This window comes from Hydra vulgaris, chromosome 03 (assembly GCF_038396675.1).
Source record: "Hydra vulgaris chromosome 03, alternate assembly HydraT2T_AEP".
NCBI lineage: Eukaryota > Metazoa > Cnidaria > Hydrozoa > Anthoathecata > Hydridae > Hydra > Hydra vulgaris.
The window spans coordinates 49,964,212-49,982,500 of NC_088922.1; the positions used below are offsets into that span (position 1 = coordinate 49,964,212).

General features: G+C 27.1%; 1 protein-coding gene across 1 annotated transcript in view; it reads right to left on the minus strand.

The window, feature by feature from the left end:
• Positions 1–93: 93 nt before the first annotated feature.
• Positions 94–18,289, minus strand: part of LOC101238395 (exocyst complex component 6B) — a 95,937-nt gene continuing 77,741 nt past the window's right edge. Inside the window, exons 19-31 of the mRNA XM_065793545.1 lie at positions 14,630–14,732; positions 10,700–10,756; positions 7,771–7,823; positions 7,635–7,699; positions 6,709–6,755; positions 6,347–6,426; positions 5,985–6,039; positions 5,641–5,713; positions 5,435–5,541; positions 5,152–5,293; positions 4,225–4,298; positions 2,414–2,526; positions 94–576 (exon numbers count right to left, since the gene is read on the minus strand). Of these exons, the coding sequence (XP_065649617.1) occupies positions 477–576; positions 2,414–2,526; positions 4,225–4,298; positions 5,152–5,293; positions 5,435–5,541; positions 5,641–5,713; positions 5,985–6,039; positions 6,347–6,426; positions 6,709–6,755; positions 7,635–7,699; positions 7,771–7,823; positions 10,700–10,756; positions 14,630–14,732 (1,069 nt within the window). The 3' untranslated portion in view covers positions 94–476. The remainder of the gene's footprint in view (positions 577–2,413; positions 2,527–4,224; positions 4,299–5,151; positions 5,294–5,434; positions 5,542–5,640; positions 5,714–5,984; positions 6,040–6,346; positions 6,427–6,708; positions 6,756–7,634; positions 7,700–7,770; positions 7,824–10,699; positions 10,757–14,629; positions 14,733–18,289) is intronic.

The window sequence follows — 18,289 nt, forward strand, 5'->3', positions numbered from 1 at the left end:
AGTAAAAGTAATAAAGTAAATTTTTTTGTAACAAGAATGCAAGTTTTTGAATGCAAGTAGATTAAATTATTTTATGATTAAATAAGTCATTAGTTTTCAATAGTTTTTTTCTTCTTAAAACATACATATTATATAATACATAATATTCAGAAAAAATAAAATTAAAAACTAAATACAGAAAATTTTATACAAAAATTATTTATAAATTGAAAAAAACTTTTTAATACAAATATTTGTTTATTTCTCTTTGCATAACTTTAATAAATACAAGATTTGTGTATAACCTGACTCCAGGTAAAAAAAGACTAGGAATGCAATACAATTGCATCAACAAAAAGTTTTGCTTCAATATTATAGAAATATCTTGCACATTACCTTGCGCACTTAATAGTTTATATATTGAAAATAAAAATCTTTATAAATTTTCTAAAAAAACAACAAAACTAGTAAATAAATAAAAACAATTAATAAATACTCTATATCATATCCCGTAGTCGTTTTGTTAAGTTTTCAATAAATTTTTTCTTTTCTCTATCTGCCTTTTTAAAGTTTATCTTCTTTGATGTGTCGTTCATTCTATGTAACACAATACAAAATTGTATATAATCAAAATGTACGATGTTTACAGACTATGATTTGAAAAAAGTATTAATAATTAATAATTAAAAAATTGTGTTAATAAACTTTGTATTCAGTAAACTTTTATAAAAAATATAAAATATATTAAGAAACTTTATTCAAAGGTAAGACTCTTACTTACAAATAAAAGTAATCATTCATAAGAGGATAATCAATAAAAAGGTCTAATTAAAGCAGGAATTTATTTAAGGAAAAAGTTCTATTAGTGGCACACTAACAGGGGTAAAGTTTAATTTGTGATTTGTATTAGTGTTTTATTTAAAGATTTAAACATTATCATTTTAATCTGTTTAATTAAAAACTAAGAATAGTTGTAATAATTCAATGGCTAAAGATAGATGTAGTATACTATATGTAGAGTGTTCAAACCCACTATGAAGAGTATCCAGTCAACTTTTTACTATGCGCAGCAGCCTTAAAGATCTTGTTTTTAAAGATTGTTAAAAAAGATTTATTTAAAAAATTGCTCTCCTCAATTATTTTATCACTCTGGCCTTGAGGACTTGAGGAAAGTCAATACAAAAAATAAAAACACAAATAGAGTGATGATAGAATATTATAAAATTGAACAGGTCTAAAAGAAGGAGTCATTATAAACTATGATAAAAAATTACAATTCAGTAATACTAAAAATAACATTTGATTTTTATAATTACTTAATATTCAGATGGTTATCAGCCAACTTGGGGTCTCCAGCTACCTACACCTCCCCCATTGATAAGTCCTGTGAGTAAAAACTGTGACGTAGTTATTCAGCAAAATCAGCAGCAATAATAAAAAGAGTACGAGTTTTCATATAATATTATGTGAGCCAACCGAGACACTTAAAAATTAATACTATGTAGCCAACCGAGACACTTAAAAATTAATACTATGTGAGCCAACTAAGACACTTAAAAATTTAATATATTCTGCTTATTGATAATTTATCAATACTATGCTTTAGAACTATAAAAAATCATTTTGATGATTAGGAAGATTATTAAGGGGTGATGATAAAGATAATAGTGGAGCTTGTTTGCAATCAAGTGATGACAAAAGTGATAATAGATAGTGGTTGTAGAAGTGCAAAGGTGAATGATGATTGTAATAGAGAGTGGTTTTAAAGTCAATATAAAATTAAAAAGGAACAAAAGAAAAATAAATTTTTTATTATAATTATTAGAACTAAAATTTTTATAATCATAAAAGTAAATGAAATTTTTCAATAAGTAAGATCTATAATGTAAATAAATAAAAATATTTTTCTAATTTAAATTGAACATAACTTGAAATAACTTCTCAAAACGTTATAACCATACTTATTAAAACATGACACCATTATTATCATTTAGAATTAGTCAACAAGAAATCAAGAAAATAAATAATCTAACTGTAAATTATTAGCAATTTATTTTAAACCAAACAGAAATTTATAAAAACAAAGAAACTTAAATATTATGTAAATTTTCATATTGATAATAGCAAAAAACATTTTTTGAATCAGTCTCTATTTTTTTTGTATTTTTATTAGTTTTTTTTTTGAATTTTTTTTTTAGATGCCCCAAGAAGACCTTACGGTCTTGTCACAGAGCACCGGGGAAGAACATTTAAATAGAAAGCTGATGCATGCTTCCTTACCGATGGAGCTAAATATGTTTATTTACCAGAGCTCGCTTCGAACCCCATTTTTAAGAATGCTACTTTTATTTTTTCATTTATTTATCATGACTATATTGTTATGGAATAAAAAATAATAAACTATTCATCAAGTACAAAAAGAAAAAAAACTAACTTCTCTAGCAAAATAAGAGCTGTGCTTGGTTGAACACGATTGTATTTATTACTAGCACTGTTTCGATCATGTAAATAAGCTGACCAATCTCCTTTCACAAATAAATCAACAATCTAAAACATTAAAAAATTAATGCCAACTTGTTTAACTGAAATATTAATATTAAATTATTTAAATATTTTAACTTAACAAAAACTAGATTTTTTTTAACGGGTAAACAGTAAAATTTGATATTTTTTTAACAGTTTTTATTTTTTAATTTTTTTTTGTGCACTAATTCATTTATTGCTTCTATTTTAGAGCCCACTCTCTGTAGCTGCTGCTGGCAAAGTTTTATGAAAATATTTTTACTATTTTGTAATCAACATCAAAACGAAGCGTGAAAGTTTGACTGATGGTGTGTACAGGTATTGTGATTCGCATTTCAAGGAAGGTAGAAAAGTCGTCGTGGATCATTTTTTGAAAGAAAATCACCCTAATTTACAGATACATTTCAATGTTGCAAAAAGGCAAATCAAAACTTCGTGTTGTTGGTTCTGGTAGAAAAGCTAAAATAATGACTAAAACCAAGTTGAAAAGCATGATTGATGGTTGTTCTGGCATTTCCACCCAACAAATTGCTCGAAAGCTCAAGTGCAGCCAATCTCATGTTGTGTATATAATTCAGCAACACACAAATATTGTTTACCGAAAAAAACAGACCATTCCAGCCTGTACTGCTGAGCAAACGCCCAAGTTACAAACATGTTGTGGCAGATGTGTAGAAAATTTTATGGGTGTGATTTCATATTTGATGATGAATCATACTTCACATTTTCTCACTCTGATAAGAACTCAAACATTGGGTATCAGTTAAGCAATCCAAAAGCAGTTTCTTGTGGTGTGAAATACAAGTCCAAAGCAAAGTTTGAAAAGAAAATGCTTGTATGGTTAGCAATTTCACTTCGAGGCATCTTAACACCCTATTTTGTTCCTTCGGGCCTTGCTGTCAAACAAAATAAGTATTTGAAAGTGTGCATTATCAAAAGACTGATGCCTTTTATTAAAAAACATCATTCTGAGGGTAATTTTGTGTTTTGGCCTGACTTGGCTTCGGCCCATTATGCTAAATCAGTGACAAGCTACTTGATCTCAAAAAACATTACTTTTGTACAAAAAGCAGATAATCCTCCTCCAGTGCCTGAACTTCATCCAGTTGAGAACTTTTGGTCAATTTTGAAGGGAATGGTTCATAAGAACAATTGGTAGGCTACTTCAGTTGATGAATTAAAACAACGGATCAAGTATTACTTGAAGAAAGTAGATGTAAATGCTGTACAGAATATGTAAAAGCTTGATTTTGTAAGACCAAACAGTGAAACAAGTCTATTGCAACTTCAAAAATAAATTATTTGATTATAAATCTACAAGCTGTTTTTTATTTATCAAAAAATATCGATCCAAAAATAATCTCAAATTTACTGTTCACCCGTTACTAACATTTTTTTTCAATAGCTTTATTGTTATCTGTAAGAAAAAATTAGTTACTATATTTATAGAATATTATAATCATGATCTTATTTAAGTTTGTAAAAAAAATAAAAATTGAATTTGGTTAATAAATTTTTTAAAGTTACTAAAAAAAATAAAAAACTATAGAACTTATACAAAATAAAATTATAAATTAAAAAATTAAATAAAAACAACAACAAAAAAAAGAAATCTCTATAATTAAAAATTATTTGCAATAAGAAACCATTTTATAAGAGAAATTCAAAACTTGTATTTCAGTAACAAACTAATAAACTTTTATATTTGAAAAAAATAACTACTTGTCTCAACTCTTGAAAAGTCATTTCTAATGTACCAACCCCAAAACCTTGTACAGGCGTGGAAGTAGCAAAAGCTAAAATTTATTTTGAAAATAAATTATTAAAACGTCAATCTCTGGTATAAACTGAATAAATACTGGTAAACTATTTATTATTACATTAAAGTTATAATTATTTGACTTTTAAATGTCAAATAATTATAATGTTGAAGATCACAAATCTCTATGGTGCCTAAACAAATAGAAACTACCTTATTATAATTGTTGAAAATTATTAATTATCACAGTTAATTATTATCAAGGTAAATAATTTAAAATTTTTAAAAGTTTATTTTGTCATGGTAATTAGGAAAGTCTGGGTAAGTAGAACCTAGTTGTTCTCTAAAATATTATACTTTTCAATAACATGTTCTGTAAAAAACCTAGTTGTTCTGTAAAATACTTTTCAATAACATTATGTTGATTTTTAAATGACCTGTTCTGCAAACAAATAATAATAAAAAAGTTAAATCAGGATTTCAAAAATTTCATTGCTTTTGTAATAGTGACTTTTACCTCAATGTTAACTTTATTCATTTTTTTCCTATTAAACTAAGTATATTTCCTATTAACTAGTTGTTTCATTGCATGTCACAATTGACTTTAAGAATGGGGTTCATCTTGACCTAAGTTACAGACCCTAGTATAAAATATTGAAACAGAGAGAGAAAATCCAAAACCACAGTATTTATATTTCAGACAAAAGTAAACAATTAGTTCTTCTTTGTTTTGTTTTGATGGAATATGTGTTGTAATTATGCAACATTTTGTTTTGTTTTGATGGAATATGAATAGGGTCTGTAACTTAGGTAATTATGCAAAATTTTAGAAATAGATACCTTCACATTGAATATGTGTTGTAATTATGCAACATTTTAGAAATAGATACCTTCACATTGCTTTAAATCAATTTCAAAACAAAGAAGTCCATTCATATTAAGAGCTTTTACTTTTTCATCCAAAAGGAACATTTTCAAATTTGATGCTAGATGTTTGCATGAAGACATGCAGGCAGTTTTAGCAATATCGCCCTGTAATTTTTTATATACAAACAAATTTTTTAAACCAATAAAATAAAATGCTAAGTTAAATAAAATGTATGAATTAACATTAAATAAATATTATATATGAATTGATTTAAAACATTGATCAAAAATAACTTTAAAAAATACCGGTAAAGGTTCAAATGTAATGAATGCTCCTTGTAAATAAGCTAACAAATCCATTAAATAACTACTTGGATGAGTTCGAACATTTGTTGGGCACCAATTGTAGTTAGCTATGGTATAAAACAAACTGCATCCAATTTAACAATAAAACTATATAACAATTAAAAACTACAGAGGTATTCTAAAAATTTTATTGCTATGCAACATACCCAAGCCTAAAAAATCATCCATTTTTTGGTTTAACTTTTCATAAATCCTCATCTCAGCATCTGCACGAATGTCCTATAAATAAAATAACAAGTATAAATAACTACAAATAACAAGTTTTTGTTAAAACTGCGTTGTAAACTTTACAGAGAAATATTTTTACAAATAAAAATCTAAATAAAAATGATCAATAAATAATCACATCAATTAAAGTAATTAAATCTTGAAAAAATTTGTTAAAAATATTTGTTGAAAAATTTGTTGCATTTTAAAATAAGTTGCAGTGTTATTGTTATCAACTTTTTTCTTATTGATTTTAAAATAAAAAAAAACAACAAAAAAAAACCTTAAAAGTAGAGGTACCATATAACCTTGTTAAGCTAACATTTACATCTGTTGTCCTAAAATCAGTTTCAAAATCATTCTATTAAACTATAAATAATTATAAAGTAATAGTTAACATTAATATCGAATAGTGTCTATATGTGTTTAGCAATTAAATCTCCTGTAAAATTAAAATTAAAATATTTTTTTCAGTTTGACTGAAATTTTTTTTTGACTAATCCAATACTAACATTTTAAACTGCCAGACTATACCAATAATTATAAATATACTCTTTAAAAACTAGAAGAAAATTTATATTATGTATGTTTATAATATTTTGTAATTAACAATGTTAAAAAAATAAAATAAAAAACAAAAAATACCCTGTAACATCTGAAATAAACTCTTCAAGTTCAGGACAAGCATCTTCTAAATGCATAGTATTTACAGACATTTGAGCTAGCTAAAACAAAAAAATATGTAAATTTATTAAAGTTCAAAAAACAATATAAAATATAAATATAAAAAATAAATCATTTTATGTAGTTTATTTAAATACTATATGTATAATTAAAATATAGAAATAATTGAAGAATGAAACATAATGAAACTCTGAAGCTTTCATATAAATGAAGGGTTTGTTTTTTATAACAAAAAAACTAATTTTTGTTCAAATTTAAATTTAATAAATTTTTAATAAGTTTAAACTATAGATGAAATGGTGTGAAAAAATTAAGTCTATAACCTGAGCTAGATTCAAAGCAGGGTGAGAAAGCAATTTTTTAACTGACTCTAAAAAGAAAATACAAAAATGAAAACAATAAAAAACAAAATAAAACAAATAAACTTGTCATAAATACTCATAATAGTCTATTATTTTTAGAATTTTTGGTTTATTTTTAGCTTTATGGTTCTAATATAGAATAATTGCTTTAATTCAATACAAGTGTTGCATTTGAAGCAACTTTTGTTGCTTCAAATGTGACACACTTTGAAAAGTATTAAAGAGAAACAAAAAATATTGTGACACTCCTGTAGATCCTTCTATATATTTTAAAAGAGAACTGAAAATATTTAACCAAATTTTTTTTTTAAACTTTTTCATCATGAAGTATTAATAAAAAATAAATTTTTTAGCTTGAAATGGTAGTGCTGATATAAATTTTACTGATATAATGGTATAGATTCGGCTGATATAATGGTATAAATTTCACTGATATAATGGTATAAATTTTGCTGATATAATGGTATAAATTTTGCTGATAAAATGGTATAAATTTTGATTGAAATCATAGCACTGATATACCATTATACCATTATAACTCATAAATTATGCAACGCTAAATCCATTTAAAAAACAGAAGTAGGAGATCTAAAGCTCTTTTACAAGATGATTTTCATTAAACTTAATGCACTATTTTGATTTTTCGTTTAACTTAAGTGAGAAAAAATGCCTAATATTTTTTCTTTTTCTTTATAGTGAAATTCTTTATAGTGTTGAGTATGGATGATCCTTAAGTCATTTGTAACATTTTTTATTGGTTGACTTTTGTCTTATTAGTTGGTCCCTGTTTCTTTTATCTCATTAATTAAGTTACATTTTTGCAATTCAAGACCATTTACCTCTAATATTTTTGTTTAAACAAAAACATAAAACATAAAATTACACACCACTTAAAGTTTTTGTGAGCAAAAGATTTGTAGATTTTCTAATTGAACTATCGGTTTCTGTGCGACTGAAAAAAAAAAAAAGAATAATTTATCTCAACATTTTATATACTTTATTCATATATTTAAAGAAATTCACCTTATGTTTAAGTTTTCATTAAATTTCATTGATGCTTCAATAAACCGTTTCATCTAAAAATTCAAAAAAAAAAAAGATGCTATATTTTTTAAAACATAAAAAATAATTACCCAATAATTAAATGTGTTCGCAAAAAAAAATACCACAAATATAATAAGGATTACAAGTAACTTATGATGTAAATAGTTATTTATAAGGTAAATAAGTTATTTATGAAAAAAAGGAAAAATATGACAATTATTGTCTATGAATCTGTGAAACATGCCAATGTCAAAATGTTAATTTTTTTTCTTTAAATAAATTTAGTTCTAACTAATCAGGAGCCATTATTTTATTTATATTTACTTCCAACAAGACTGCAAGCAAGCACTATTAGAGTTGGAAGTTACTGGAAGAAAAAAGATGAAGTTTATAGAGCAAGATAACAATTAGCAGACGACTTAAAAGATTGCAAATTATCAGGAAATCAAGATTCAGGAAAACAAGATGAAAGGAGCGAATTCCAAAGAACTGATGTTCAAGTAAAAAAACTAAACTAAAGAGATTTTTGGAGCACTTACAGTCACAGTAAAAGGATGAGACTTGATTGAATGATGAGTAACACAAGATTGAATTTTAATAGATGACAAAAGAGACACTAGCTCTTTAGAGCAGTGCCCATTATAGTATTTATAGAAAAGAGAAAGAGAAACAGTATTACAACAGTTTGATAATGGTTGAAGGTTGGCTGCAAATGCCGGTCTAACTATGCAAGGGTTGAATAAGCGAATGTGAAATGCAAAATCCGGAAAAATATCTGGTCTTCAAAATTTTAGTTCATGCAAAACTGTGATCTTTGTTTTCAGGGGGCGAATCAACTTAAATTTAATAGCGAAAAAGTTATAAAAAATAAAACAATAAACTTACAACTACAAAAGAAATAACACTCGAGTAACTAACTGCATTATAAAAGTAATAACACTATAATATTGTTATTACTTTTATAATGTACTTATAACTTTTATAATTCATTCTTTGTTTAAACAACATAAGTAATCCCAAGTTTTAATTGAGGTAGAAAATAATATAATATTTAAAACTTATTACTAATTATTAACTTATTAAGAACTTAAACAACTTTATAAAAACGTGCTGTATTAAAAGTTTAGCATTATAAAAAACGTTACTAATGGTCCATAGAAACGCGCGTTAATTTTAAAATCAACTAATAAAAACTTCTTATTAGTTGATTTTAAAATTAACGCGAGTTTTTACAGACTATTAGTAACGTTTTTTATAATGCTAACTTTATAAACTTTTTATAAAGTACGCTTTTATAAATTTGTTCAAGTGTATTTGTAAAAGTTCCTGAAGTTTATAATAATATTTGAATATACCAATTTATTTTTTCTAGATGCTTTTCTGCTTTGATTAAAGTTTGAAATTACTAATGTTGTTTGAACAAAGAATGAACTTTAAAAGTGCTTTATATAACATTATTATAGCTTTATTACTTTTATAATGCAGTTAGTGATTAGAGTGTTATTACTTTTGTAGTCGTAAGTTTATTGTTTTGTTTTTATTGATTTGTTTTTTATAACTTTTAAAACTTATAATAATTTGCTCCTTGAAAACAAAGTACATGGCTTTGCATAAACTAAAATTTTAAAGACCAGATATTTTTACAGATTTTACAAATCGGGATCGCTTAATTCAACCTTTGCTATGTTTACATCATGTTTTCGTACATTGTCTAAAAGAGAAAGGGCATTATTTGAAGGTACACTCCAGATATATATATTTTTTTGTTATTCACCTTCTCAAGGTCGAGAAGGCCACTACAGATGAGGAGACTACTTAATAGTGGTTATAACCCTCCCTCAACGCTATAACTCCGAAACACAAACTTTGACGAACAAGGCCGCTGTGCGGATAAACAAGTTGAGCGCAGTACTAATAGGGACGTGGTGGGGATCGAACTCGGAACCTCTCGCTTATGAAGCGAGTGCTTTACCACTACACCACTACCGCATGGCAACAGTATTTCATACAAGGACAAATTAGAGATTTATAGAAATAAAGACCAGAATCCAAAGTAAGAACGTGGTGAGCACGCTAAAGAGATGCAATCTTAGCAGATGCTAATTTTTAAGATCGAAAGTAAGAGTTAATCCAACAAGACAAAGGGTAGATGACTCATCAAGTACATTTCTGTTTATAAATTATAGGAAGATCTAGATTATTGCAATAACAGAAAATAAATAGATAAAAAGCAAGAAAGTAGTCAACAGAAGACTTAAAAACACAATATGTAAATCTTCATTAACAGTCCAAAATTTTGCCATGATGGCAAAAAAAAACCCAATATTTTTCTTATTATTTAACAAATAATAAGATTTCACATAGGAATGTTTGTATGATAAAACATCATTTATATTACAGTATTTCTTCTTTGTACCTAGACATTTGAAGTTCATCACAGTATAAAGAAACTTTTTCAAAACCAATATCCTCCTGATCAAAACTATCAACAGAACCTTTGATCCAGTTCAGAGAAATAATAAAGAGTAGAGTTAAGCAGTTTGCATGATTTAATCATCAATTTCTTAGCAAAATCTTTTTTAAAGATGACTTAAGATTAAAAGTATTGATAGTAAGTGATCTGTGAAAATTATCATCAAAGAATAGCATGTAAAACATGTCAAATGTGAATTTTAATAGATAAAATTACAAAAATCAAAAATCAAACAGAAAATTACTTGAAACTACTTTCTTTTTTAAAAAAAAAAAAATCACTGAAATTTTATTTAAAAAAAAAAATTAAAAAAAAATTTTATGCTATGTAATAAACTTTTTTTATAAAAAAAAACAACAAAAAACAACAAGATTTTGTGACATTAAAAAAAAACAATAAGAATTATACTATTATGAAAAAGTTTGAAAAACATACCTCACTATACACTTTTGGAACAAACCATGAAAACGGAAATTTTTTTGGGAATTCATCCTAAATTGAAATGAAAAATAGGTTGTGGTAAAATATATTGTATAAACTCTTTTGATTTATGTGCAATTTAGTGAATATAATAATAGAATATATATAAATATAAATATATATATATATATATATATATATATATATACACAAAATGCATATATATATATAATGCATATATATATATATATAATGCATATATATATAATGCATATATATATATATATATATATATATATATATATAATGCATATAAATATGCATTCGCCAACTTTTTTTGCTGACTTAAATCTGGTTTTTTCACAAAAAGAGGAAAGCAAGGAAAAATAATGTAAAAACTTATCATTGCCCCAACCCAAACCTATAGCCAATGTAGCAGCAACTCCTTTGCACGATCTTTCCTTATCAGACGCTGTATGCACTGAAGGCTCAAGCAGCTCCCTATTCCAGTATGATGTCAGATCATGAATGTGCTATTAATGCCAACCTCTTAGAGATTAATGTCAGCAAAATATTGTCGATATATATTATTGATATATATATATTTATGTATATATATATATATATATATATATATATATATATATATATATATATATATATATATCAACCCTCGGAATCAGGGTCGACATTCGACAATGCTTACCTTACTGCCGGCCTAGAAGTGTTTGAGGTTGGCAAAAATTGCCAACCTAGTTTGTATGTTATATGTTAAAACCTTTGTTTCATATTTTTCTGCCAACCTGATGCGGACCTCACACAGATTATGGTTTAAGATTAATTATTACTGACCCTAACCTTATTTTTCCTAATCTTGAGGGCTGACATATATATTATAGTAAAAAAAGCCTGCACAATTGCAGGAAGAATCAGTTGATGCTTTAAACTAGATTTATTTAATTTCATTCTTCCTAGGATGTAACTGCTACATAGCTCGCTATATAGCGACTATGTAATCGCTACATAGCAACTACATAAACGCTACAAATTTACAGGTACCTTATAGCCTGTAGGCTACCCGCCCACTACATAGCTATGATACAACATGCTACAACATAATCTGTTAAAAAGCTATTATATAGCACACATATAGCTACTACATAGCCAGCTCATAGCTACTACACAGCCTGTGTCCCACAACATAGCTACATAAGCAACATTACATAGCAACTACATAAGTGTGTATGAAAAAACAAAACAACCCGCTACATGCCTACCAATATAAAATTTATAATACAATAATTTTTAAATAAATTTTTATAAAATATTTGATGCTACTGTTTATGATTTAAAAATAAAAGTTGCAAAAGTAAAAAAAGTTTTTTTTTACTAAAATGACAACTAAACTATTTTTTATTATTATTATTTTTTTTTTGCTAAGGTCACTTTCAGATTGATTATAAGCAAAGTCCATATTTTACTTTTTCTCTATATAATATAATTTTCGAGTTTACCTTGGAAAACCAAAATGTCTACAAACAGACAGATAACCATTGTTTTTATATAACAATGTATGTATGTATGTATGTATGTATGTATGTATGTATGTATGTATGTATGTATGTATGTATGTATGTATGTATGTTAGGGTGCATCCAACGCCCAATACATTCAAAAATTGATCTGTCCCTATTCTTAAAACTTTCTATTGGTTCTCACAAGACACCCTGTTAAATTTTTTCAAAATTGAATGAGATTTAGGGGGGCCACCTCAAGTCTGAAACTTGCAACAAGACCCTAAACAGAAGGAAAAAAAGTTTTTCAAAAGAATGACATGTTGGGTCTCAAAAGAAGCAAAAATTTATAAAAATTTCAAAAATAACAAAATTTTACACAAGAATTATTATTCTAAGTTTTATTGCATAAAAATTATTATTTTTTAACAAAAAATTAAAAAAAACCTTTTTTTTAATGTTTTTGTCAAAAAAAAATTTTAAGGTATTTTTAACAAAAAAATGATAACTATTTTTCAAATTTTTATAAAGTTTCGCTTCTTTTGAGACCCAACATGACATACTTTTGAAAAACTTTTTTTCCTTCTGTTTAGGGTCTTGTTGCAAGTTTCAGACTTGAGGTGGCCCCCCTAAATCTCATTCAATTTTGAAAAAATTTAACAGGGTGTCTTGTGAGAACCAATAGAAAGTTTTAAGAATAGGGACAGATCAATTTTTGAATGTATGGGGCGTTGGATGCACCCTAATGTATGTATGTATGTATGTATGTATGTATGTATGTATGTATGTATGTATGTATGTATGTATGTATGTATGTATGTATGTATGTATCTATATATATATATATATATATATATATATATATATATATATATATATATATATATATATATATATATATATGTAAACACTTTTTTTCAAATTCAATCAATCAAGAAAATAAAACAGAAAAAATATAGTAAATGACATGTTTTTTGTGATAAACTGATGTAGAGAGCAAAACAAATATTTTTAAAGAAAACTTTGAGAACTTTTAAAAAAATAATTTGATTATCTTGTTCTTTTTCCATAATAAATTTTAAGTTTTTATAAATTGCAACATTTATTGTAAATAAATTTATTTTTATAAAATGTTGCAATTTAATTTGATGTTTTAATCTTATAAATGCAATTTAGTAAAACAAACTTCTAAAAGATTTTTTGAAAAAAAAATGATTTGTTGATCTCATATTTATACGATTCCTTAACAATCAACTCTTTGTCTAATGGTACAGCTGATCCTTTGACTGATTTAAAGTCTTTAGATTTATACAATCTGGAACTACAGCTAATAGAGATTCAGCTTCTTTATGTTCATGTAATTAACATATTTCTCTACTTTTATTTTCTATCAAATCCAATGTAATACTTCCTAAGAGTGTTTATGTTAGTTCTTTCAAATGTCTTGTTGCTTTTTATTATTTTTTTAGGGTATTATCAGCAGTCTATTTTCAGAGCCTATAGATGAGCATTAACTAACTCACAAGCATATCTATTTGATATTGATAGGTTCTATTATTACACACAATCTTGGATGTTTATATTTTATGACTGGATGTTACCTAATGAAAATACAAAATTTATAAAACAGGCATAAGCATCTAAACTTTGAAATTTATGTCTGTTTTATAAAGTTTGTATTTTCACGTGATAATGATTAAAAGTTTATCATCACTTTAAAGTTCAACTGGTATATAATCAGAATGAACTAGCAAATTCAAAAATCCACTTCTAAAGAGTCTTTACTGAAAACTTTATTTTTACATAAAAAACATAAATGTAAAACAACAAAGAATATATAAAAAATTCAAATAAATTATTCAAATAAATTAAGTAAAAACTGTTTATTTATAGATCACAGTTTTAGAGTTGATAGAATCAATTATTTAATTTACTGTTTTTTTTATTTTTGCTTTTGTTTTTATTGGTAGAGATTTTTATGTAAGAGAAGCACTATTGACCCATATTGTCAATCATACTAAATTTAAAAATTATTTAAGAAAGTATATTTTAATGAATAGTGTATTAGGCAGTTATGGGCACTATTTAACATAACAAAAACAATAATATATTTATATATATATACCTTAGTAAACTAATTTATATTAAGTATTTTTCAAACTCTTAGTAAACTTGTAAAAGATCTCTTAAAATCTTAAAATAATATTTTTTTTAAACTGTAAAACTATACTTAATTGATAAATCATACTAAAAAAGACATTGGCTAAAGAGAGAGTGAATACAAGACTGAATTAAAAGTCATAAAGAATGTGACAGATAGCATGGATGAGGTGGGAAAAAACAGCAAAAAAAAATTTATTGTCAGATTAATTATCATTTTAAAATATATTAAACACCAAAAATAAAATAAAAAATTTATTTACAGACTCACTAAAGGAACATCTATGTTGAATGGATAATCTTGTAGTATGCTGTTAAATTCTTCAAGAGTAGTGATGTACAAAGGTGTAAAATTATCTTCCTTGCCAATTTCGCTATAAAAAGAATTCAAACTTTTGTATAGCTACTAAGTTTATAAATATTTAGCTAATTTATAAAAAATTATAAACTGTGTAATCAATTATAAACTGTGTAATCAATTGGAGTTAAAAACTACTTTTTATTTTTTTTTTTTTTTTTAAATATATTTAAATGAATAGTAACTTGTGTATATATATACATATAAATACACACACACACACACACACACACATATATACATATATATATATATATCTATATATATATATATATATATATATATATATATATATATATATATATATATTAGGGTTGTAGTCAAAAATTAAATTTTCAGATTTTGTCTGGGACAACCTCTAGTCCTGTTCCTATTGATCTCATGAACTCATGTGCAAAATTTCATAAAAATATTCCTTCATTAAAGGGTGCCACATGGCAACTGATAAAATCACATGTACGCGATAGAAAAGATAGCCGTGTAAATTAATGTGTTGTTGAATATTATTGAAATCTTTAAATAAATTTTTTTATCTGTAAATCCATTTTGAACACAACCAGAAGTCTTTTCAATGAGGTGTACTTTTTATGTTTTTTTTTGAGAATCTGACCAGTTGTTAAATTTATCAACTAATTAATGTTCTGTATATGAAAAATATTTATAAATTTCCAAATACAGATAAAAAAAACAGAAATTTTACTTCATAGCATTTTTAGAAATTTGTTACATTCAAATAGTTAAATTTTTATAGTGCTTAATTATTAATTACTTAGCGGCAGCCCACTTACTTATTTTTTCTATCCCAGAATTCCTTGTAATTTGCCACCAAACCACCATTTTGTATGTTTATCCCTATCAGACTACCAAATTAATTATGTTAACTAAAAAATTTTATTCTTAACAATTTTGCAGTGGAATATCTCAATTGTGAAAAGTCAGTATACATTTAAGTTGTTATTTTGTAATATAAATTATGTAAACTACTTTGAATTTTATTTTATATAAATTCATATCTCTAAACTCAAAAAAGATACTGAATAATGGATATCACTGAATATATACTAAACGAATAAAATTTTATAACTTTTGCAATTCACATCATGCTTATTGCATAACTTTATTTGTATTTTTCTAGATTAATAAATATCAGAAAATGTCACAATCAAAACCTGCAACTAGATCTGCAACCGAAATTTACCTTCTCGGTTTCACAAATGCCTCCATTAATGGTACTAGACTACCGTCACGAAAGCAAACATTACAGTTTTTCTTCCATCAGTTGAAAATAAACAAAAAAACCATGCGAGAAAGTTCGGACATTACTATTAAAACAGTTGCTGATTTTTGGAACAAAGCTTACATGCCAATGACAACATTGCAACATGCAATTGCGAGGCTAGAGAAAATATACAACGAGTGGAGAAATCTACAAAAAGCTTCAAAAAGAGGAGGAGCAACTCAGATAGCGAAAGAAACAGCCTTTGTTGCATCATTTGAAGATACGTTCGACATTTCTCATGTTGATGCCGAGAGGCTTATACAAAATCCAGAAGACAAACTTTTTCTTAAAGCTCAGCTTGGAAATGGAAGACACTCAAGTTCAATGGCACAAATAGACAGAAAATTGGCAATCAAGTTGAAGCATAAACATGAGAGACAAGAGGCTATAAAAGCAAGAACAGAACGAGAAAAATTGAGACATGCTGTCAGCAACGGTGAAGCTGTAGTTGAAACATTTGAATCAGATTCAGAAAAAAGTTGCAATGAGAACGTAGATTCTGACCATGACTCAGCAGTGACACCGCAGACAAAACAACCTCGTCCAAAAAATATTGTCAGTCCACAAGTTGCAGCAGCTTTAGATCGAACGAAGATCAGCGACCGAAATGCGGTTTATGCTTTGACTTCATTCTCAGTTGCTGTTGGTCAAAACCCAAGTGAACTAGCTCTGAATCGCTGGTCAATTTGATGCAATAGAATGAAACATAGAGACGAAACAATTTTGAAATTGAAGGAAAGTTTTGGTGAAAATATTAGGGATGTTCCACTCGTAGTGCATTGGGACGGCAAGTTACTCCCTGATATATCAGAAAAACATGAAAAAATAGATCGCTTGCCTATTCTTGTTTCGGGTCAAGGTGTAAAACATCTATTGAATGTGCCTAAGCTCCCAAATGGCACTGGAGAGGCAATGGCAAATGCAGTTGTAACAGCAATCAACAACTGGAATCTTGCAGAGAATATAAAAGCCATGTCTTTTGACACTACAGCCAGTAATTCTGGGATTCGCTCTGGTGCAGCAGTTCTTATTGAACAAAAGATGAATAAAGAGCTGCTCCATCTTGCATGTCGGCACCATATTTTTGAAGCTGTTCTTGGAGATGTGTTTAACTCATTAGCTGGACCATCTACTGGACCAGACATTTTGATGTTTAAAAGGTTTCAAACAGCATGGCCATCAATTGTTCGTGACAGATTCGCAGACGGTATATCAGATCCTGAAACAGCTTTAGTTTTTAGCAGCAACAGAGAAATGATGAAAGAAGCTATTGATTTCATTCAGAACTGCTTGCTGACAGAGAACCAGCCTCGTGATGATTATAGGGAACTTTTAGAACTGTCTTTGATCTACCTGGGTCATATTCCTCCTCGCGGGGTTCATTTTATGGCTCCTGGGGCTATGCATCGGGCCAGATGGATGGCTAAGGCTATTTATTCAATCAAAATTTTTCTCTTCAGATCCCAGTTTCGCATGACGAAGCGTGAAATAAATTTATCACGTTTCTTGAATATTTTTGTCTGCTTAGTCTATCTCAACTCATGGCTTCGCTGTCCATTCAAGCTCCACTGAATGATCTCATGTGCCTTAAACGACTCACACAATTCAGGACAATAAATTTAAATGTTGGGAATGTAGCAATAAAGGCATTGTCTCGTCATATGTGGTACCTCAGTGAGGAACTGATTGCCTTTAGCTTTTTTGATGATCGTGTTGATGCAGCTACAAAATACGAGATGGTAAATGCAATGAAAACAAAAACTGGAAATGGAATTCCTGCAAAACGTGTTCAACTACGTGAAAACAACATTTCATCATCAGAGCTTGCTGATTTCATTAACTCGAACACCATGAGGTTTTTTGTTATACTGGGCATCTCAACTTCTTGACTTGAATTGGATTCATCTTTGTGGAACGAGGACCAAGTTTTTATTGCAGCTAAGCATTTTGTAGCCGGTTTGAGCGTTGTGAATGACAGAGCAGAGAGAGGAGTTGCTCTTATCCAAGACTTTAACCAAATTCTAACAAAAGATGAAGGACAAAAGCAAGCACTTCTCCAGGTTGTGTCTGAGCATCGAAAACAGTTTCCAGATGCCAAGAAATCCACTGTTGTTAAACAGAACTAAATAATCATTTTTCCATTCAAAACAAAATGAAAAACTAAAATGATATTGAAATTATAGTTAATTTTTCATGGTTTTCAATGTTCAATACTTTGTTATTTAAAAACTTTTGAATTATAATAGTTTATATAAAAGTTTTTTTTTAAAGTGCTAACAGCCATTAGCGTCAAC